Source organism: Scomber japonicus, chromosome 17 (genome assembly GCF_027409825.1).
Source record: "Scomber japonicus isolate fScoJap1 chromosome 17, fScoJap1.pri, whole genome shotgun sequence".
Classification (NCBI taxonomy): domain Eukaryota; kingdom Metazoa; phylum Chordata; class Actinopteri; order Scombriformes; family Scombridae; genus Scomber; species Scomber japonicus.
In genome coordinates this window covers 12,745,898-12,768,807 of record NC_070594.1, presented here as the reverse complement: position 1 = coordinate 12,768,807, position 22,910 = coordinate 12,745,898, and the positions used below count along the sequence as shown (strand labels likewise).

Here is a 22,910-nt window from a genome sequence, read left to right as displayed (position 1 = left end):
GCCTGCTTTTATTTGGTCATTGGTTTGGCTTTTGTTTAGCTGTGATTTAGCAGATGTTGGGTGACCTTTATTGGTTGATGTTTATTTAGGAACGATTTTCATCCTTTTGTGATTAAAAAAAAAAGGCCTGGAGTTGCTTGCCTTTAATGTATTTTATTTAATCAGGCCTCTTCCAGTAGACACTACTCAGTTGATCCATGTGTTTGCATGCTCATATGTGTGTGTGTGTGTGTGTGTGTGGACTACACAACCAACATATTTCCTGTCTTTTGTAATAAATAGCTTTGTGTGTTAAAAAACTCAAATTAGGCACACCACTTTAAATGCTGCACCTTTAGAAAAGATCACAGATGGTAACATAAACCCTCTCCCTGCTGGCCTGGCCATCAGGTTAGTTTTATATATTCTCGGCTGTGTGTATGTGTGTAGTAGACCCCAAGATCTGACAGGGCTTCTGTAAAGTGGCCAAGCTAATCCCAAATCCCACTCCCTGTCATCCACCACCTCCTACCTAGGTTGTGAGCTATCGATTCCCCTCGTTGTTTGTCCCCGGAGCTGTTTTGAGTTATTATACTTGTTCTACCTTAGTCTGTGGCAGATACACTTCCCGATAGGCTGTTGGTCTGTGGTACCTGCAACCGCTTTTTCCATCTCTGTAGCCCTGTACTTCAGATTTTTTTATGGATGAGTGATATTTTTTACCTGTCCTAATCAATCTACTTTATGTCTTTGTTTCTTCCTTGTTTTGGTTTGTCTGTCCTTTTGTGTCTTGTCTTTCTGTCCGCCTCCCTTGCCGACCTTGTTCATTGACCCCAGAGAAACAGTTGACTGCGGCTAACTGTCTAGGGGTCCTGGCTATGGCTGAAGCCATGAGTTGCACGGAGCTCCACAACATGGCCAAAGCTTTTGCACTGCAGAACTTCCCTGAGGTGGGTAGAGATGGAGCTTCTTTCCAAACAGTTCATTTATTGATCTCAGACAGTTGAACAACGCTACAAAATAGCTTCACAGATGAGAGATAATAGCAAATAAATCAGAAAACAGCAATAGAATGTATCTGCAATCATAACCATATCAATAAAATAAAAGATAACGTAAATTTTAGTACTTATTTTCAGTACTTATATTGCAAAGTGTGAAAACACATTTATGCTACCAAACTTTTTCTGATGTAGTTAGTAAATTAATATTACAGTTGGTTGGCTTTGATGCAAAATATACATGAAGCAACAGTATAACATGAAGGTAATACCATTACTTGACTACTAAAGTAGTCAGATATAATACTTACATTCCTTACTCAACTTAGCTATATCAAAGCCTCCGCATTCACATGATGTCACATTTTCTGTATTTAGCACTTGTAGAAATAGAAAACGAGACATGGTTTAATGAGCAGCAGCCAGCCTGCGTTTTATGAGGTATTTACTGACCATGAACTGCTATCTTATCCGTGGTTACTGCACGCAGCACCCCAGAAGTGCCAGTCATAGTGAACCACATGCCCTCCAACTCTGAGCCAAACCAAGTAATTCCTGAATGTACAGTAGACTTACCAGGTACTTAAATTAGCAAGCCAGGCTATGTCTACACAACACGTACATTAAATAGCATTAAACACTGTTACTGAGTACCAGACCAGTTTCAGTGTCAACCCTCTATTAAGCTCCTAGGAAGGAAGTAAATAATGATCATCAACATTTATTTATTTTTGTTCAGAATGACAGTCCTACCATTAGATGTGGTTTAGCATGATTGAATTGGCAAACCCTAATCTTATATTAGCAAACAACCAAATCTACTGTACGTGCTAGTCTGTGAAAGCTTTAGGGGTTTAACCAGTTGAATTTTTTCATTCCTCAGGTGGCGGGGCAGGAAGAGATATTGAGTGTGTCCAAGGAGGACCTTGTGGCCTATCTGTCCAACGACAGTCTCAACACTAAGGCCGAGGAGCTGGTCTATGAGACTGTCCTCAAATGGATAAAACAGGACCCCAACTCCAGAGTGCAGGTAATAAAAGGCAGCTGATGAGTGTGTTTGTGAAGTGTATGTCTGCTCTGTTCCAACACCACTGTGTACTTCCAAATAGCACACCCTGTGTGTCACGAGGCCGAAAAAAAAGAGATAAAACCCTCGTTACTACTGACAGCCGTATTAGTGTAGTTGTTCTATCGACCCTTGCTGTCTGCTCTGAGAGCTATACAGCATGGAAAACCAGAAAAGTGACTACTTGTTCTCTCTTGGTGGTGTTCATCAACATTGTGCTGCAGATGCAGCCTAACACAGCAGTTCATAATCCCAGGAGTGCCTTGGCCTCTGAATGCGCTCTATTCTTAGTTAAACTTTTGTTTGTGAGACACTATACAGCATGAAAAACCAACAAAAATGCAGACAGCTGCAGTCCTTTTTTCTGTTCCCCCTTAACAGGTGTTTGATTTATTCCTAGAGGCTGTTAATCATCCTCAAAGGTTATATCCTCTAGATAGGTATTGACAGCAAGGTACAGCAGGTCAAATTTTAACAAACGTGGAATCGATAAGCGTCAAGGTCACAGCATCAACTCAAGCTCACATTCATGAAAAGGTAAATGGACTGTGCTGTAGACAGATATCCATCCACTGGTTAAAACCTCAGGTCATGAGATTTTTATGGATTCAGTCACAAAACTGTGAATTTAAAGCTGATGATTTTCAAGTATTTTATAGCTGTTTAAAAACAGAGGTGAGATTATCAGATAAATTATAGCAATCCATCACTGCAAGAGTTATCCATTCAGAGTAATGTCTTCTCATCAAACAGCAAGGGGGAGAACTGCCTTATATCAGCTGGATCAGATTCGGTGCAGACCTCTGCAATCAATGTAACTTTATTGGCACCCACTTTTATGAGGCACATACGTCAATATTTGAATTTCTCACCTTTTGGATTAAACGTTTAGCTTTTATCCTTTGATATGTGGCACTTTGAGATTATGGTGATATCCACCAGGCCCACTGAGTGTTTTGTAGTGGAGAGTATTGAGTGCAACAAAAAGTATAAGGACACACCATTGAAAGTTGATGGAGATGCCTGACAGACATGAGAAAGAAGAGTGGTTTACATAGGTACTAAGAGAGAAACTGTATCTAAGACGTTTTTATGACGTGGGTATCAAACACTCCTGCTGAGAAATCCACTTAAATTGAAATTTGTGGGGTGACTGATAGAAAATTTGACTCGGTGGCCCAGCAAATTTACAAAAACCACGACAAGACTGATGCATAGTTTTAAAGAGGACATGCGATTCCTGTCATCTGCGTCCAAAACCTTCAGCTAGCTCAGTCCGGCGGATTCCGGCAATCTCACACTCTAATGGAGAGGTGCAGAGGTGACTTACTCAGATGAAGTAGAAGAAAAAAGAAATGGAACATTTTCCCGGTTGTCTGAACAACCTACCACACTGGTTCCTGAGACAAGAGACCCAGGTCACCCGTCTCTGAAGAGAAAGGGAGAGAAGAAGAAGAGGTAGGAAGAGAGGTGGAGTGAGAGAAAGAAGCAGAGGAAGACAGAAAGGCAGAAACAGGTGAAGAGTGATTGAGAAAAGAGAAAGTGAAAGTGAAGAAAGGGGAATGGAAAAAGAGCCCTGTGTTCTAATCTGATATTCATCGGTTTGTGCCTCTGTGCACAGCTATGACATCCAGGCAGCGGAGATGTGATTGAGCTCTCGGTCAAGCTCAAATCTCCTGCCCATGTGTGACTGAAAAAAACAACTAGCAAGCCGGGGGCCTGCAGAGAGGAGTGGGGGAGAGCAGAGAGGGAATAGGCTGCTTCCATCATGCTACAGGAGAAGGTTAGGTGACCCCGAGGACTGAGTTGCCACGCATGGTCCAGCAGCAGCTCATCATTCCCAACATCCCTCACCTCCATCCCCTCTGCTGGTTTTGTAGGAAGAGTGCAGGGGAAATCACTCCTCCATAACCTGTGACACTTTTTAATGACATGTCAGGGCAGAATGTCACAGCACTGCTGAAAAACTTGGGAGGAAATGCTTTAAGCCTGGAGCTAAGTTTGTGTGCGTTTGCATTCGCCTCAGAATGCGTGTATGTGTGTCTTTGTGTGTTTGTGCGTCCATGCATGTGCTGTGGGGATGTAAGCTGCAGGCTATAGAGTGGAAAAGTGGCATATTGAAGACGCTGCGTAAATTATATGCAATTTTCTCTCTCCGCTATGCTGTCACTAACATCCAATGGCACCAGGAAACAGGGCCCGGACATTGCTTAGAGACAGGAGGAGAACATTTGAGCGTTAATAATAGTTTGCTATGAGACACAAAGAGACTGAATGAAAGAAAGAGAGCTGTTTTCTTTGACTGAGTGTGACTGAAGGTGTGCCACCGTGAAAGCATCTGCATATGTCTGTGTTTGTATATTTTAGTTTTTTTAAAAAGGGGGTTAGAGGGACTTCAAAACTGAGGGAACAACCCTTGCGACAGAGGAGCATCATTAATTGATGATACAGTAGACATAACATTAACAACAATTTTGATAATTTATTCATCTTAAAAGGCATAATTTAACATTTTGGGAAATAGAGATTTAGCAAAAGTTCAGTCAGGAAGATCAGGCCTGTAGTTTTATTTCTCATACCATCCTGCAATTCACATCTCACGCATGCTCAGTCCTGATTTCCTTGCCATCATTGCCCAGGCTGTCAATTGAGACATCAGCTGTTCACATCAGCTGGTCACATCTATCCAATAGCACAGTGACACATATATGTTGTTGTCCTATCATCTCACTGCTGTATTTTTAAATATAATTATCTCTCTCTCAGTTTTAGTGCATTCACACAGCTGTTATTTGCACCCCTCCACCTCCCCTTCAATGCCTTGCTTCATCAGTCTATCAGTCAGCAAAGTAATCAGCCACCACCACCAGTGGAGGGATTTATAGTGCCGCTGCTCAGTGCTGATACCCCTCGATTACAAAATGTCCTATAGTCTAAGTGCCAAAGACAGCATTTGTTAAAATAAACAATTATCTTTACTTAATGCACTCGTCTTTCTAAATCGAAATACACCTGTTTGAAAGCTAGTTGTATCGTATTTAACTGTCAGATATGTCAGTGGTATCAATCTTCTAATTTCACTCTTGGCAAGAAAGCAAATAAGGGCATTTCTCAAAAGGTCAAACTATTATTCTACAGTCATTTATTGAGCAACATGTTACTGTAATTGAAAAAAAGAATTAACAGACTAATCAATAGAAATTGTTGCAGCCCCAGATTCATTATGCTTATCTCTAACTCTAAAGTTTGCTGAACATGAAACATCACATCTGAGAATTAAAATCCACCTCCACATTCAGCCTGCAATACACCGCTTTCATAAATCACATAAACAAGGGAGTACAAAAACTGTGTCCTGCGTTGTGTTTTCGCTCTGAAGGTGCTGACAGAGAGAGACCTGTCCTTCCTTTCATCGAACAGTCCTTTGTGGGACGACCACAGACATGGCTCCAATTATAACAGGCCCGTCTCTGCCAAATCCCTGAATAGGACTTCCATTACGCCTCACTTCAACATATTTCATAAAGGATCCTATCTTGCCAGGTGACTCAACCTGACAAAAGAGGCTCTTTGGAAAGTGGCCAACTAATGTAACAGCTAAAAAGGACAGTTAATGGTGTATTTTCTTGATAAAAAAGGCCAGCCTTGTCATTAGCAGGGACCTGCTGTCCACTCATCAGAAATAACAATGGCCTGGCCTGACATTTGCAGCTTCCAGGCCAAATTAATATAGTTAAAGGTATCCGTTCATGTGCTTATAAGTTACTATTTCCTATTTGGGGGATTTTATACAATTGACTCTAGTAATGTGGTACTGCAATCTTTTTCTACAGCATTCATTAAGAAGAAAAATTCCCAGAACAAATGATACTATCATTATGTTGTTAGAGTATAAAATTATCAAAGGACAAAAAAATGCTTTGAGGCTGTGTAGGGATATAAACTGAGTTTCCTTGATGGTTTTACAATTCATTTACCTTCAAAACTACAGATAACCCTTTCACCAGAAGCTTCACTTTTAATTTAGTGATTCTCTTTTTAAGTTCCAAGTCGTTGTGCACCGTTAGAAAAGAGGGTTTTTTTTTTCATTATTATTATTAGACGAGGAGCTTTATGTCACAACAATCATCCTTGAATAGGAAACTGAAACTGCTGTGGAGTGAGCCAAAATGAATACGATGCAGGCCACCGCCAGCATGATCTGTGACAAACACGCACTCTTGAGGATACGTAGCCAGACAATGGAGATTGATGCACCGAGCAGTCCTGGCTTTTTTCTTCTGCGCCTCTGCCTCCCCTCTTCTTTGTCTCTTTCTCTTCAACTCACAAGAGTAAATTCTTGCATGTACACACACGCACACACATAGGATTTATAAAAAATACTCAGGTTGTCACTGTTCAGATCCCAGTCCTGTACTCAAACGTTCACACAAGCCTGAAAATCACTTGTATACCAACCCGACTACGACTTGTGTATTAGCGAGGTGACGGGATCTGATGCAAGTCAGTGAACTCTGGACCTCCATTCTCATCTTTGTCCTTTTGTCGTCCCAGGGCACGCTCAGTCCTGATGTGTGCAACCAGTTGAACACAGCCACTCAACCAAGGCGGCTGCATATCCAGAGCGAGTGAAAGGCATCTCATTTCCACTGGGCTCTCTTATAAGCACTCTAGAGTTCCGCGAGCGATACAATACATGCAGAACAAACAAATTGCGCTATCTGTTCAAAGGAAGCAACCTTCTGTGTTATCCCAAGATTTGAAAGGAATAATAAAAATGTACTGCACTAAGGGGAAATACAGAAGTTACTAGATATCTTACACAGATACTACTATAACATAGATACTACTATGACTAATGATGTAAGATTATTCAGGTTAGAAACAAGGCAATGCCAGAAAGTTTTTTTTTTGCCAATACACAGCAAGCAGTCTGTTGTATTAATGTTTTAATGAAATGAGCAGAAATTCAATTTTTTTTTTTCTTTGAATGAATTCAAGCCGAAATAGGGCTCAAAGGAGAACACATTGCACCTGTCAGTAGTTGCTCAGGGCAGCAGTCAGCGTCTGTCGTCCGCTACATCTCTCTCCATCCCCCCTCCATCCCCCTCATCCATCCTCCTGGCTGACATGCACACACAGTCACGCAGCCACACAAACACACAAACACACCCCAGCAAAACAAGGACATCTCTTGAACTCATATTAAGGACCATTTGCACAGGCATATTTTACTCGTCCATAATGTGTTACCAGTAGGAAAGGTACGTGTGTGTTTTCACACAGAAACCTACACACACTCAAAAGGACACTGAGCTGTGGTAATTTCAGTTGAGTGCGTTTGTTAGCGATGTGAGGCTAAACATGGGCATGCGCTCTACTGAACACACAGTTGTGAGTCAGTGAGCAAGTATGTGTGTGGGGGGGTTTTTTGTGTGTTTTTTTTCATATAGGCTGGGTTTTAAGCATCGGATTGACCATTTTTCACACTAAAGCAGACGCATACTCCTATCTGCTCGGATCAAAGCAAATAGATATGACCGTTCATGTGTCATTTATTTGATGCCGCTGTGGCACTGAATCATTTCACAAACACACATACACACACAAAATCACACACACACACACACACACACACAGTAAGAGGCGTTAGTCCTTGCTGACAGTAGTGGAATGGGAAATGCTCAGTGGACATTTGTCATCTGTGTTAGCGGATGGCGGCCTCCCGGCTGCTTCTCTGCTGCCTCTGACAGATCTGAGAGGCTCCCTGTTAGACACATTATCCCTGCCTTTCACCAGGCTCAAAAACCCACTCACATCCACCTGCCTGAATATGTGTGTGTATGTGTGTGTGTATATGTGTGTTTTTTTTAGAGCTGGGCTGTGCTGCTCTTGCAGGTTTAGCAGTATATGCATGTTGACGTGGCTGCTGGGCATGTGCATCCACTGGCACTGAGAACATTGACCCAGTGTGCTTATGTACTGGGTCATTGTGCAAGTTACAGACCATTAGAAAGGTGAAGCCACAAGGTGTTACCTGGATTGCACATCAGAATAAGTGGATAAGCATATGGACTCCTTATAAATGCTCCTTGTCCAGAGAGAATTGAACAAGGGCAGTGTGTGTGGATGGATAAACTAGTAGTGGCTTCTCCATATGTCAAAAAACCCACTAAACTCCATATTAAGAATGCAAGAAGAGAATATTATTTCTTTAAATGCAGAGTAGGCTCTTTTTCTTTCAGTTGGCACCAGAGCTGTTAAGATTGGAATCCATTAGATGTTGTCTCTGTTTAAAAGTATACAAAGATTGCCTGCATGAGTGGGCGAGAAGATGAAAATGACAGGTCACACTATTCATCTGCACGGACGGCATTCGCATTCACTCTGTGTGCTTGTACATGAGAGAGTGATTGCCCGAGAGCTTGTTGGAGATGGAGAGAAATGGAGAGTCTGATGCATGCCTGCCACCTGCTCTCATCTGCTGAGTGCTGACATGTCAGTCATAGGTCTGTGTGTCGTGAGTGCTCTCATTTACCTGGTTCATGTCACACACATGAACACATATACACAGAAATCTAACCCTTTTAGCGCACAGTTCATATGGCATGCATTGAGTGCATGTACTCACTCACCATGCCCGTAAAAAAAGAAGATAAAAGCTTGCAAGCCTTAGCTTCTATCAATATTTACCAGACTTAACACCCAGGGAAGGTTTCAGTCTGTTTAAATATCAAATCTACTTAACTTTTAGATTAGCTTTGGAGATACTGCAAAGTCAGACCTCAATTAAATTTCAGACATGTAAAAAATGACTTATCCTGGTTTACATAAAGTAAAATGATGGGTTAATTTAATTACCCACACTGAAGAATTAAGCCTCAATTCACCAGGAAGGCACACGCTGGCAATATTAGGGTTACGTGTATGTGTGTACAGATCTGCCACAAAAGAGGAAAGCTCATCCATGATGAGTAAAAACTATTTTGACAGTTTGGGTTTTGATAGAAAATTAAGTTTCAAACAGGTGGTGAAGATGAGGGGATGAACAAGCTAAAATGTTAAGAAGTGCTTGTAGATGTTTAATATATCTCAGCAAAGGGATTGGACTAAAGGATTATAATGGTGCAGCTGTGCTGGTTATTTTCTCAAAAAGGATATGCCTCTGAAAGTTCAATCCAAAATCACATTAATTTATTTAATCATTTCACTCTTCAACAGATCCCTCTTGACAGTTGCATATTCTACATTGACTTATTTTTTAAACAAAAAAGCCCACTTTTTGGAGAGGGTAAGATTTCTATAATCCATAAATGGATTCATTGCATTTAAAAGCTTTGCAAAGCAAATATGGTGTGAACCCACCTTCAAATTAAGTATGTTTATTCAGTGTCAAGTGATCTAAAAGAAGACGACATGTAATTAACAACATAGTATTAAAATACAATGAACTGTCCTGTCCTGGAGCACACTTGAACTATACTTGATTTAAATTTGCATAAGAGTATGTGATTAATCAGGTGCTGCCACCATAAAATGAGCACATAATCTAGGTCTGTGACTTGATAAGCATTAACTGTCCATTTAATGACCATGGGTAGGACAGTGACCACAAGATACGACCGCACAGACTCCAGTGCTGAAAAACTAATAATGCAAGAAAATTAACAAGTACTGTACCTACTAAAATTATATGGGATATGAAGACATAAGTGCAAAGCAATGTCAATGTGACAAGAAAACTGTATTCTTAAAAAAAAAAAAACCCAACACTATTTGAAAAGATTTAACAAAAAACTTTGAGTAAACAGCTTTTGCAATATTTTCTACTCGAGTAGATTCAATGGCTGGCATGAAGCAGGGCTTCTTTTTTTGTGGGGTCTGACACTTTGGATTTGAATATTAGCAGCAAGTGTGCAACTCTCCCTCATTTCCATGCCGATATATGCATGTGTGGGAGGAAGAGCGAGGAGCTGGAATGGAGGTGGCAAGAGAGACAGAAATTGAAAAAGAAGTGGGAGAGATAGTGAGTTAGTTAGAATTAGAGATGGAGAGTAATTTTTTATAGTAGAGAAAAACAGCCAGGCATTATCCCACCAGTCTGCAACCACACAGACCCATCCACATACACGCACACGCACATGCACGCACACTCAGGGCTGTCCCACAATTGAATCCATGGTTGTTTATTTAATCACAGGTCAGCCTCTGTGACTTTACATTGTCTTAATCTCTTCAAAAAGATTTACAGCCAAGACACCAACCAGATTAACAACAAATATGACCACAAACAGAATATCATTATAATACAATGCTACATACTTTACTGGTGAACCATCTGTGTATTCCTGTATTCACATTTGCACCGCTCTGTGTAAATGTACGTGTATCGGCATATTTTTTGGGTGGATATTTATGTGGTAGCAGTCCTTGCCTTTTTGCAGAGACCAGATGCTGTCTCTTTGAAGTAGTTTTAGTGCCATTTTAAAGATGGTTGGCAAGTGGAAGAGAGACTACAACAGCTGTGGGTTTGTGTGTAGCTAAGATTTGCAGATGGTACATTAGATGCTTTTGTTTTTCTTTCTTTATTTTTCACAGGTATGAGGAAACTTAACTAAGTGTGTACAAGTGTGACTGAGCACTGACTTGAATGTGGTTTCACAAGGTGCCAAGATGCTACTGCTAATGAGCACACACGTGCACAGAACTCCAAGGCGGCTCATTCTGTCCATCTTGCCTTGACCTTGCGACCTGCTGACTGGTTGTGCTCAGAATTCATTTGTTCATTAAAATTCTGAAAGTAGCTTGTTTCCTGAAGTGCCACTCCACACCTGATGACTGTTTTTCTATACTTGCTTATTCCTATTCAAGGTCGTTGATATCCATTCCAGCAGGAAACACCTGGGACAGTCCATGAGTGTATAGCAAAGTTGTACACAGAATTACAGAAACCACTTGCTCTCTCCAGCTGCATGCTTTTTGGTTGCAGGAGACCTGGATATTTGAGAGAAATCCACACAACAAGCAACATCCAACCCAGAGAGGACCCAAGACAAAAATTCAAGCCCAGGGCTTTCTAACCTGTCCACCTGCTGTTCCAAATGGGAGCAAGATTTTCACACACACCCACAGACATTTGGGCATACTTATTTCTGCTGTGCCACTAAGGGCACCACCTGGCTGAAACTGCCCCATATACAGCTTTAATTTAGCTCCAAAGGGCAGAAGGGTCAGTTGTGGACCTATATCAGATCACCTGCAAACACACAAAAATGATCTTATGAGCTAAACTGACTTTAAATACAGTAGAACAAAATGGAGTTTCCTTTTCCTTATATTGTAAATTAAAGAGAATTGTTCTAAAAGGGATTTACTGTCAAATATGTGTCATAACATGAATGTAGGTGAGGCTGTGGCAAATGTGGAGAAATGTAACTTGTAATAGAAAAGCAAGCCTGAAGCTTAAATCACCTCCATTTGAGTGTGACATGACTAAGTAACTACTGGGGCATATCTTCCACTATGGGGACACTGTAATTGGAGGTAGCAGCTTCTCCTAAGCTAATGATTCCTCCATTAAAGGTGCAATATATATCATGCAGTCCCACTTGATGTCAACAAACAACTATTTTCTATGTAAAGATATGAAATAATGGCATCCTGAGCAGAGAATGAAGTCAGACTCCCTTTGTATGTGTCTGAGCTTCTTTGTTCTATGTTTGTAAGCATGCATGTTCAACATGGCAGCATCAGGGCTGAATGTCATATATTTATTTTTTTGCTGTGTATGAGCTGAGCCGCTGCGAGCGACCAATATGTATGTGGGTATTGAGCTGTGTGTTTGATAAACTGTTGGCTAAGCTGTGCACATTCATGGAGGAGGGAGGACAGCATTTCACTCCCAGTGAGCTTGCAGAAAGGAAATGTCTCTTACTACCGTGGAACCGTCACGTCTTTTCTCCTGTCCTCTCATCATCTTTTCAGCTCACTTTTACTTGGCTGATCTTGTCTTTTCTCCTGTCTTGTCGTAGTACATCTCATTCTTTCTTCCTCCTTGGACCTCACTTGTCTTCCCACCTCCATTTGTGTCGTAACCCCTCCTTCTCATGCCATTCCCTTCTTTCCTCCTATTTGTCCTTCTTTCTCTCTCTCTGTCTGATTCCTTGCTTTCTGGTCAGACGTGCCTAGGACATTGGTAGAAAACAAATGGGACACATGCCAGAGTAAAAGGCCTCAGGTGGGAGAGAGAGAGATGCTTAGGTAGAGTGTCATCTTATCATTTGTTCTCCCCTGAATGATGTTTCTCTGAGTCTGTTGTTTTGTCACTCTCCCTGTGCGGCTCGGTCACGTCGCTCTGTGCCGAAAGGTCAGAGGGGTCAATCTCCACCCAGCTCTCTGTCGCTCTGTCCAAGCTTGTTTACAGCTTTTACTGTCGACATAGATGAGACTCCCATGGGAGTACACACCGGCACACATACACTTACACACACACACACAAAAGGAAAAAAAAGCATTCGGCAGCCAGAGCTATAGACAAGGTTGCCCTGGCAACAGTATGCCCTGCCTCTGCATCTGAACACCTATACAGCTCAAGCACATAAACATGTGCATACCCAGCTATAGAACATGTACAGAGACATTAGTTTTGCTTTCGTTGAGGATTTTCTTAGTCAAGGTTCTTTTCACACCCATTACTCTCAATTTAACCCTCTTAAAAGCATAATCTTCATTCAGTAGGCCCCTTAGAGGAAAAGGTTCCAATTTTAAGCTGTAGTTGTGTAAAATCAGTTTTAATTTGTTTTTCTTTATCAAATATTAAAAACAACAACTATAGCTGGCGAGGGCATCTTGATTTGTATCATCTCATGGTTTGAATGGCTTGTGATTAGCCAGAACTGGATCTTCATTTGGCTGCAGAAGAACACGAGCTGTCAGTTGAAAGATTTAAATTTTCAGGCCGAAAAAATAGGAAGCAGAAGGTGGCAGTAAGATACCCCCCGCTGCCTTGTTTCGGCTCTTGCAGCCTAACAAAATGCACATGTGAAAATGAGATGGTGAGAGGAACTTGGCAAAACATGATTGGCAGCCTTTTGTTCTCTGATGAATTGCTTTTAATGACTCAATTAGAAGTCTCCAGAGTTGTTAGTAGTTTTTGCAAATGTACGAGCATGAATAAGCCTCTCACTGCGCATACATAAAAAAAGCTGTCAGCATTTCAGAGGATTTTGTGGATTTCTTCTCTCATCCTTCCATCTTTGCGAGGGCATATTGTCCTGCACTTGTATAGAAATAGAAACCTGACGCAAGCAGGGTGTCAAAATGAAGCTTTGAGGTCTTGACATAGAAGGTAACTGATCTAATGGTCTCTTCTTTTCTTTTTCTGACTTACAGCAGCCTACGCTCTTATCAAACATGATAGTTGCTTCTCCTGTCTTTTAAGATATCAAAGTTATTTGTACAGCAAAAAACATTCATAATGAATTGGGGAGTTAATTCAACTGTGTTCCTTGTGAAAGATGTGAGTGTCTGTGTTTACTGACTTTGATCCACTGTGTTTCTATTCTGTTTAATGCTGTTCATATAAAACCTCTTTGATCATCCCTTGTAATTTCACTCAGTCTAAATTAATTTCAATATCCACAAACGCTATTTTATTGGTGGTTATCTGTGTTTCTGTTATGTTATTTAAGCATCACTCACTGATTGCAGCCTTCAACCTCTAACCTTGCCTTTTCTGTTCCCCCATCTCTCTGTCTTTTCAGCATTTGTCGGAGCTGTTGGCAGTGGTACGTCTTCCCTTCATCCACCCGTCCTACCTGCTGAACGTAGTGGACAACGAGGAACTGATCAAATCGTCGGAGGCGTGTCGTGATCTGGTCAACGAAGCCAAGCGCTACCACATGCTGCCCCACGCACGGCAAGATATGCAGACACCCAGAACCCGGCCAAGACTCTCTGCTGGTACATACACACACACACACATTGAGACACAAAAGCATAAATAAAGTGATGTGCGTCATCTTTGGCCTGTACGACCTAAAAACAAGCTGCCAGTGACATGATCTCCCGCCCACAGGTGTAGTTGACCCAGAACGCATTTCTTGGATCCATTCACCCACACACTCACACCCACTATTCATATTTCAGTGCAACAAGGGGACAGAGAGGTCAGATCTCCACAAGGAGACCCAGTCTTGCCACTGCATTGTATTGATTTTATCCACCAACTGGAAAGCAATGGCTCAGAACTCCATAATGTTTTTTTCACACAACTACAGTAAATGCTTACATGCACATGTGGGCAACAGATCATATTTCCAAATGTCAGGCCAGATTTTTCTTTCTATTTTCAAACAAGTGACTGCTGGAGCCAAGTATGATTGCGTTTACCATGAAAGTTAGAAGTGGCCAACCATAACGGCCTCCCAGGGTTTGTGGGCTACTGAGACCCAGACTCTTTTACAGAAAACCCAGCACATAAACATCGCCTAACAACTTTTTAACACCAGCTAGGCACAGTCAGGTCTGTCCTCGCTTTCTAAGCAACCAGCCAACCATTCACTTTCCGGCCGCTGCCGGTGTCCAAGTCATTGAAGACTATGTTTGTTTACATCGTTAAAATCAAAGAATCATTCATGGAAATTGGAAAGCTCCTGCAAATTACATTTGGCCGTTGGGTTTTTCCCTCAGGTCGGCCAGGACCTCACTCTTTCCCCGTGTAAAGAGCTGCCTAATTATGGTGTCTGCATGGTATTATGAGATTCGCACCAGCACACCTTACTATTCAGCACAAGTTATTTTCTGCTTGGTAGAATAAAGATAATTGCCTAACAAATGGCACTTTATGGAGAGGTCAGTTTACTAGCCAACTCTGTTGTCCAGCCAGTATGTTGACTGCCAGTAAACAAACACTGGGGGACTTGCGTTAGGTTAATATTTTTGAATCTTTAATTGCTTGTAATGCATTCGCATGAGGCCTTTCATAAAAAATCATTTACCTCTTGAGAAAAGACATTTGTGGCATTATTTGCATTCAGCATTCTCCCATTACCCATCCTCTATCTAGTAGTTTCTCTTTGTTCTCAGCACTTTCTTCAAGCATTTTCTGTCAAGGCCCATTTTATAGTGTTTGGTATGTGCATATCTTATGCGTCCTACAGCCTCATTATGCAGACTGAAGTGTGTATTGATTCACAGCAGCTTGTGGCTCTGTACAACAGAATTATATAAATGCATAAATGCTGCTGGGATTAATACATTCATGATGCATTATACCCCGATGGCTCAGTGAATGAGAAATATGTTTTCTCGATCAAGTTTTGAACTTCTCTGGAGCTGAAGTTCTTATTATGACTAACTATCTGGGCCAGGCTTTTTTTTTTTGTATGTTGGTTTCATTGAATGAAGTGTGAAAAACTGCGTGCGCATGTGTTCTGATGTACTGCACCCGGTGTACAGATAAATACAAATTTACTTTGACATTTTGTGTAGCTGTGTGCATTCCTTCAGGTCTGAGTGTGTTTTGTATGCTTGCGTGTGTGCGTCTGTGGTCGTGATTGTTTGTGCGTGTGTGTGTTGCTCAGCCATCTGCTGCATTGGACAGGATGGGCTCTGCACAGCAGGGGGCATGGTCATTGGGATTGCAGGGTAGACATGGGGACTAGCACGTGGACGTGAAGATAAAATAAAGATTGGGAGGAGAGTTTGAGGTTGTTGGGGAACAAGGCTGGCACACAGAGGACAAGAAAGTGAAGGGACGTGAGAGAACAGGAGGAGAGGTCGGGATGTGGTCGGAGAGAGGGAGGGAGAGAAGGAGCCAGGGGGATCAGAAATGAAATTTGAAGGGCAGACATTTGATTGAGTTTATTCCTTGAGCATGTGTCTTGTGTAAGCAGAAAGAGTGTGTGTGTGTGTGTGGGGGTGTGTGGGTGTGTGTGTGTGTGTGTACTTTAAATGTGCACAAGCAGATGGGGCACCACCTGAGCTTGGTTGATAAGTCTGTCAAGCGGAAAAAGAAAGGAAAACTGCCATCCGTGAAGCACTTCTTGCTGAGCGTAGTCAATCTGTGAATATGTGGATGTATTATAATAGGTGTGTTTGTGTTCATACAGTGTGTGTTTGTGTGGGAGAGCGTGTGCGCATGGCCGCGTGTCTGAGTGGCTCATACATTCATTCTTCTTACTACTGATAAATTTGAATGGATTGAAATGAAATTTTTTCAATCTAGAAATTTAATTTACCCTTTTGAGCCAGATATTTATTAATATCCTTTCACATCTAGACTTCAGTCTGTGAATCAGATGCTTGATGTTATACTTGCAGTGCAAGTGTTCCTTTATTACTTATTGATAAAGCCAGACTTTAAATACTGGATTTCAGTGTTAAAAGACTCACATAGTGAGATTTCAAAGTTTAAAAAAAATGTTAAAGTAATACATTTGCCAATATTCATTTTTTAGATCATAAACGCATATCATAGGCAAACATTTTTTATTAGGATCTCTTCAAGAAATAAGTAACTTCCACTTTTTACTGTTAAAAAAGTAAACATGTTTTTGTTGGTGTTTCTATACTGCAGTTTGTTGTAACTCTATACAACAGTATCGATCGCAAATATGACATGTTGAAATCAGTTATATCTGCCATACTGATTAGTCAGCCTCTAATTTTCTATACGTTTAAACTTTAACCTGCATTAATTGCTTTTTGCAACTAGAGGCTGTACAACAAACTGTAAACATAACTCATTCACACATTCGCAGCAACATTAGCATTTATTTGGAGTTGCATTTCTGTCCACCGGATAGATACATGGCTCTGCTATGTTCACCAGCAAGTTGCTAGCTTTGTCTTGTTGCTGGTTTAGCACTGAAGGTAATGTAAATAGTTGTTTCACCTGAAAACAGCTACCTGAGCAGAGCAGAGAGAGTGAATGTTTAAAACTGTGAAGTTGCAGGACATAAAACTAAATCGATGAGTTAATAAGATGCTGAAATGCTCCGTTTAGCTGAGGGGAACTGCAGAGCCTAGTGACAATTCACCATGGTTTTACTACAAGTGTCTCCTTTCACATTATTTCCACTGTTAATGTAAAATATTGACTAGAGCAGCTTTAAATGTTATATTATGACCCAATGAAAAAGATCCAGTGAAATGTGAACTGGTGCAAAGCAAAAATATATGTATAATGTTGCATAACATTTGGACAAAGCTCTTTTTCTCTCAGAATTAGCACTAGGCATATAGTACCAGAGTAATAAAAGTCTGAATAACCACCATGGCATAAAGTTTATTTTTAAGCTGCCTCACTGACTAAAAATGAGACAGTCTTCTGTCTTGCTGTGCACCAATTTTGCATTTTGGAGTGTTTTATTGAGTGGATGCTCTGCCCATTAATTTTATTAGATGCTAATTAAGTGGCCAAAAAGATATCTCTCTGATCTTCAAACATGATTACATTTTTAGACATAAAGAGTGGCTTGATATTCATGGGTTTTATGTCATTTTTAACATAATGTGCACACTCATATAAAATATTAACTTGCATCTCATTGTTCCTGCTGCAACAGTGAACTTTTCAAGAAGTCAGGGGAGCATGTAGCTGGTGTCTTCTCTTAACATCCACCTATCTTCCTCATTTGAAAGAATAAATTAGTCTTGGGTAAAGTGAAAACTTTGAGTGTATCATAATGATTCCAGGCAGTGTATGTGTATCCATTAGCTACTACTGTAATTGGTTAATTAGAGTGTGGATGTGCGTCTGATTAGCTGTCATTAGAGTTTCCAGGGGTTCATGGGGAGTTTACTCACAAACCTGCTCGTCTCAAGTCCTAAGATGCACTCTGATTTTGGAGGCGTTAAATATCTATATATGTAAATGTGTGTGCTATTAGGGGAAGGCAAAGGTTTTCTTTGGTATACAAGCTGTGTGTGTGTATGTGCACGCGCCCACACAAACCCATACATTATGTTCCCAATTCCTTCTCTCCACATGTGTCGCTGTGCTCGGCTCAGAGGAGGGTGGAGAGTGCCAGGGCAAACTGTTAACTCAACCCAGCCAAGTGGAATAGCACTCAGACAAATGAGCTGTAATGACTAGGAGACGCAGGGGTCCAGCTCAGCTCACACTGTTTCTCTGTCTTCTCACACACACATGCACACACACACACACACACACATTGTTAAACCATAAAGTACATACACTGTTGGATGGAATCTTTAACAGTAGCTCCACTCTTTCCTAGCCTGTCTTTCTCTCCGTCCACTTCATCATCTGTAATCAAATGTTCATAGTGGAAAACTTAACAATTACAGGAACACACACAGAAGCAGCAACAGCAGCAGCAGCAGCAGCAGCAGCAGCAAAGGCTACTGATATAGGAGTATGCAGCTGCTTCTCTGAACAAGCATTTTATCTTTGTGATCCATCCTTAGACATGAATTGGTGTTTGTAGTTATAGATTATTCGGTTAAAAGCCTCCTAGAACAAGTTTTTTTTCTTGCACAACTGACATCAAAACCCTGTGTAGCAGCAGGGTTTAAGTTGCTAAATTACTCTGAAAATATTGGTGTCAAATGTTATCAAGCAGTTAGAATTCCTGCAGCAGAAAGCAAGCTAAATAAAACACAGTGTCCTGGTTGTGTGGTGGTCTAAAAAATGGATTTCATTAGATCACCTAGCACAATAGCTTGGCTTATATCCACAGTGTAGAGACAATAAAACCAGGCTGGCTGTTCTGTGAGGTCCGAAGCATGTAGGCGTGACATTCATCTCCTCATTCACACCTCCGTCAGCCAGCAGCTCCTTGGAGAGCGGCCTTGAGTGCCGCCAGTGCAAAAGAAAGGAGAACAAGATTCACACCTTGTAAGGAGAGCATAAAAGATCATCAGATGGCTTTCCTCTGAAGCCTGCCACCCACTGCTTCTGGCTCAGGCGCGATTAACACTCTCTCGCTGATCGCCTCGTCGTTTCCTCAACTGATCCTCATCAGCAGTGACAGTGGCTCTTTTTCATGTAATAATTGAATTTATTTGTCATCTTTCTCTCTGGCTGCACAGCCTCAACGCTAAGCATTAAGCAAGGCGATCGCAACGGGGAAGCTGTCAGTGGTTTGGAAAGACAATATTAAGCTTTGAGGTGTTTTTTTTTTTTGTTTTTTTTATGTCAGGACTTTGTTGATTATTGTCCTGCTCTGTGTAATTATTCAGCATGGTTTGTCTTTTAGAGCCAATGCAGCGTGAGATTACTCTGTTTCACCTCTCAAACTGGAAAAGCAGGATGCAAGAGAATGTGCCAGAAATGTCTTAATCGCTCTATGTGAAGAGTGCCCTTCAGCGGATCCTCTTCCGATTTTATTTCTGGAGTCTGAAATGGTATTTGAGGGAATGAGAGAAAAAAAAAAAGAGCGAGCAAGCAAGAGAGAGAGAGAAAGTTGGATGCAGCTATTCACTGGAGAATTGGAGTATGAGTTTTTGATATTCCTGCGGCTTATCAGCGAGATCTCAAGCAAACACATCTATCTCAGCTCATAAATGTAACATGGAGGCAGTAAATCCAGATTAGATAACCTCTGGTCTGTATGTCTGCAGGGGCTGCAGCCAAGATTAAGGTTCCGTCTGCTTGACCTTTTGACTAGTGACTACTGTCAGCCTGAGCTACCACGGAGGAAGGGAAGGGAGGGAGAGGGAGGGAAGTAGAGGGGTGGGGAGAGGGGAAGTAGAGGGGTGGGGGGGAAGGAGGGCAGGTGAACGATTGCCTCGGCCGTTGCCAGAAAACTTGACTCATTTTCTTCCTAGAGCTGCAATTCGTGCTCAAACCTAAAGCGAGCAGCATTTACAGGAACATGGATCAGCCTTGCCATCGCTCATGCCACATCTGGCACTTTGACCTGCTGCAAGGCTTGAAGGCTGCTTCGGCTTCATCCAATATTCAACAGACAGAGTGAAACTGTTTAGAGCTGTGTCATTGCATGTGCTGATTGTGCAGATCTAGTTGTGTGTGTGTGTGTATCTTATCTGAGTCTATGAAATCAGAATGTGTGACATTCAAATACCACTCAAATACCACTGACTTTTAAGGTTCAGTTCACCAAAATTACAAGAAATCATATTTTCTCACTTACATCTATCCTGCCATGCTTTTTTTTTCGAAATTTGCCCAAGTTTTGAGGCATCACTGTCTTTGAGATTTCTGCCACCAAACATTACATTTAAAAAACAGCAAGATCTCTTTCTAGGCGCAATGTCCCAGTTACACACATAACAAACCACAACAGGGACTGTTTCTTCGATAAAAAGTAGTTCCACCAAAAATTGTTCACAGCAAGATGTATGGATTATCCTGTGAATTGGGGACACCGGTTATTTTAGGTTCTTAATGTAATTTTTCAGTGTTGCTCCACAAATAACATTTCTTTCACCCCCATTGCATTGGGGGAGAAGCATAAATCTCAAAAAATGGACAAATAAAAACAAAACTGTGTCACCATCACCTTGTATCACCTACATGTAATTTTAGAGACAAAATAATTTACTGATTTCTGGCCTTAAATCTTGCAAGCAGACCAATGTTTTGACACTACTGTGTTTCACAATTATTATTTGATAGTTAGTTTAACAGGATTTCAGAAGCAAAGGAGGACAGATATATCTTTGTTACAAAAATACAGTACAACATGTACAAGTACTGCATGCTTTGATTATAATCATTTACATGACAAATTACATTTTTCATTTTCAACTGTGGTTTGTGAGTCCAAGATGACTTTCAATGGAGCAACAAGTTGACCAGTCACCACTGTTGTGAGAGGACTTAAATCACACTGCATAGCTGGTTAGCTGGTTAGCTCATGCCATAGCACTATCAATAATTGCATTTTTCAGTTTGGTTGCACTATAAGAAGGATTTTATGTGTGTGTGTGTGTGTGTGTGTGTGTGTTTTTTTAACCAGTATTTATCATCTGACAGGTGGTTTTCGAGTATCTGAATGAATATGTCTGTCTCTCAGATTGCATTTTAAAGTGATCAAGGGAGACACTGAGCTGATATTATAGATGGATCAATTTTGTATCAGGATGTTTTGGATCAGTTTGAGGACAATGTATTAGACCTCTTTTGCCAGAGGAGTATATTCAGTGGAGATAATCCATGATCAAGTACAGTAGGACTAGCTCTTGTTTTCTTAACTAAAAAGGATTCTCCATCTGTGTGCAGGCTCTCTGATAAGCCGATGAGATGTAGACTATAGAGTAACCCCTTTGCTGAAAACACTTTCATTTGAAAAGCTTTTCACTACTAGAGTTGACTCAGTGATACAGTGAACGGACCTTTTAAATGGAGTTTGGGGGCACTTGAGGCCACAAAAAAGGTTCGCATTCAGTTTTTGCTCAACAGATAAACACATATCCAAAAATGCACACATGCACACACACACCGTCAAAGTCATGCACATATACAGTATACACATTCTACATCCCTGGGCCCTGACATTATTTGGGCGCCTTTGGCCCCCTGATCCTCACCATAGCAAATTAGCACCCTAAGAGAGAAATCATCGGATTAGGAAGGGAAAAAAACGCAAAAGAGAGAGGCGACTGAGATAAGAAGAAATGGTTATGGACCAGCAGTGAGATATAAATGGCTCTGAGCCTTGAGAGACAGACTGCCAGTGTCACTATGGCTGTGATACCCTGTGAGTAAAAGTCTGCGCTCTTCCAGTTTTCCCCATACATGAATACATTTACGCACACATATTTATTCATGTGTCACCTTTACTCAAACGTAGACATATTTTGTTTTCGCCAGAGCAGATGGAGTTTTTTCATTGTCATCAGTGTATTCCTGTCATTTGTGTCATAATGTTTGGCTGAAAATGAAGGCAATTTCCTAAATGATAATAATAAAGCTAAAGTTGAAGTCAAATTTTAAAAAAAACAACTCAAACTCTTATAACATAACTGCATAAATGTACACAGTTAAATTGAATCATTTACAGATTTCCATTTAAATCTTCAATAGTCACATATGAGGAGATGAACAGTAAATAAAGAGAAGCAGAGTTGGAGAAGAACTTTGAATCTCTCAGACAATTTGAGATGTGAACTGTGCAAAAGGAACTCCCACTGTAAAGTAGGCTTGTTGTACAAGATAATACAGGTAACTAAATATATAGTTGAAGTGTTCTGCACATGAACAAACACATCCTCAACTAGAACTCTCAAGTTGAACTGAGTACACTGAAAGACCAGAGTCACTGTCCCAGTCAGAATCTTTTTAAACTGGAGCTCCCCTCACTGGTGACTGAAAGCACAAAGTCAGTTTAGCCATAATACAATAACCAGTATTGGTTAAACTTGCTGAAAAGCTGTGAAAGCCATAGATATTATCATGAAACAGTCATGTTTAAACAGTGATTTGATTGCTCAACTTAAAGAAAGAAGATCAAACAAAGATTTTTCTTTTTAACTGAATTGAACAAACCAATTTGAATCAGTAAAATGATTGTAATTAATCTCTACGGTTTTCACAGGTGTAAATCTACACGCCTGCTTAAGGAAATTACAGTGTCGTCTTTATCGTTTGTTGATTTAAATGTTTTTATATTGCATTTAGTGTCTTAGCAGCAGTAGGCTTCGGGAGAATACAGCAAGCCAGTTGACAAAATAATGTCACTTCAAGGCCCATTGAGCTGCTGTTCTGGAGCTTTTAATCATATTTCCTGATCCTCATTAGTTCGCCCACTTGAAACAGAAATTGAACATGTTACAATATCTCCCTTCTTTTTTTAGCACTGTCAGGTCTCCTCATCCATAAAAGTTGGGGTTTAAAATTCCTAAAATTTGTCATTGTGGAAACAGCAGTAATG

The 22,910-nt window shown here is 40.8% G+C and overlaps 1 protein-coding gene across 2 annotated transcripts in view; it reads left to right on the top strand.

The window, feature by feature from the left end:
* Window positions 1-22,910, top strand: part of LOC128376772 (kelch-like protein 29) — a 211,363-nt gene that overhangs the window by 151,086 nt on the left and 37,367 nt on the right. For both annotated transcript variants that reach the window (XM_053336620.1, XM_053336621.1), the window contains exons 8-10: window positions 817-929; window positions 1,864-2,010; window positions 13,809-14,007. In XM_053336620.1, coding sequence (XP_053192595.1) covers window positions 817-929; window positions 1,864-2,010; window positions 13,809-14,007 — 459 coding nt within the window. The remainder of the gene's footprint in view (window positions 1-816; window positions 930-1,863; window positions 2,011-13,808; window positions 14,008-22,910) is intronic.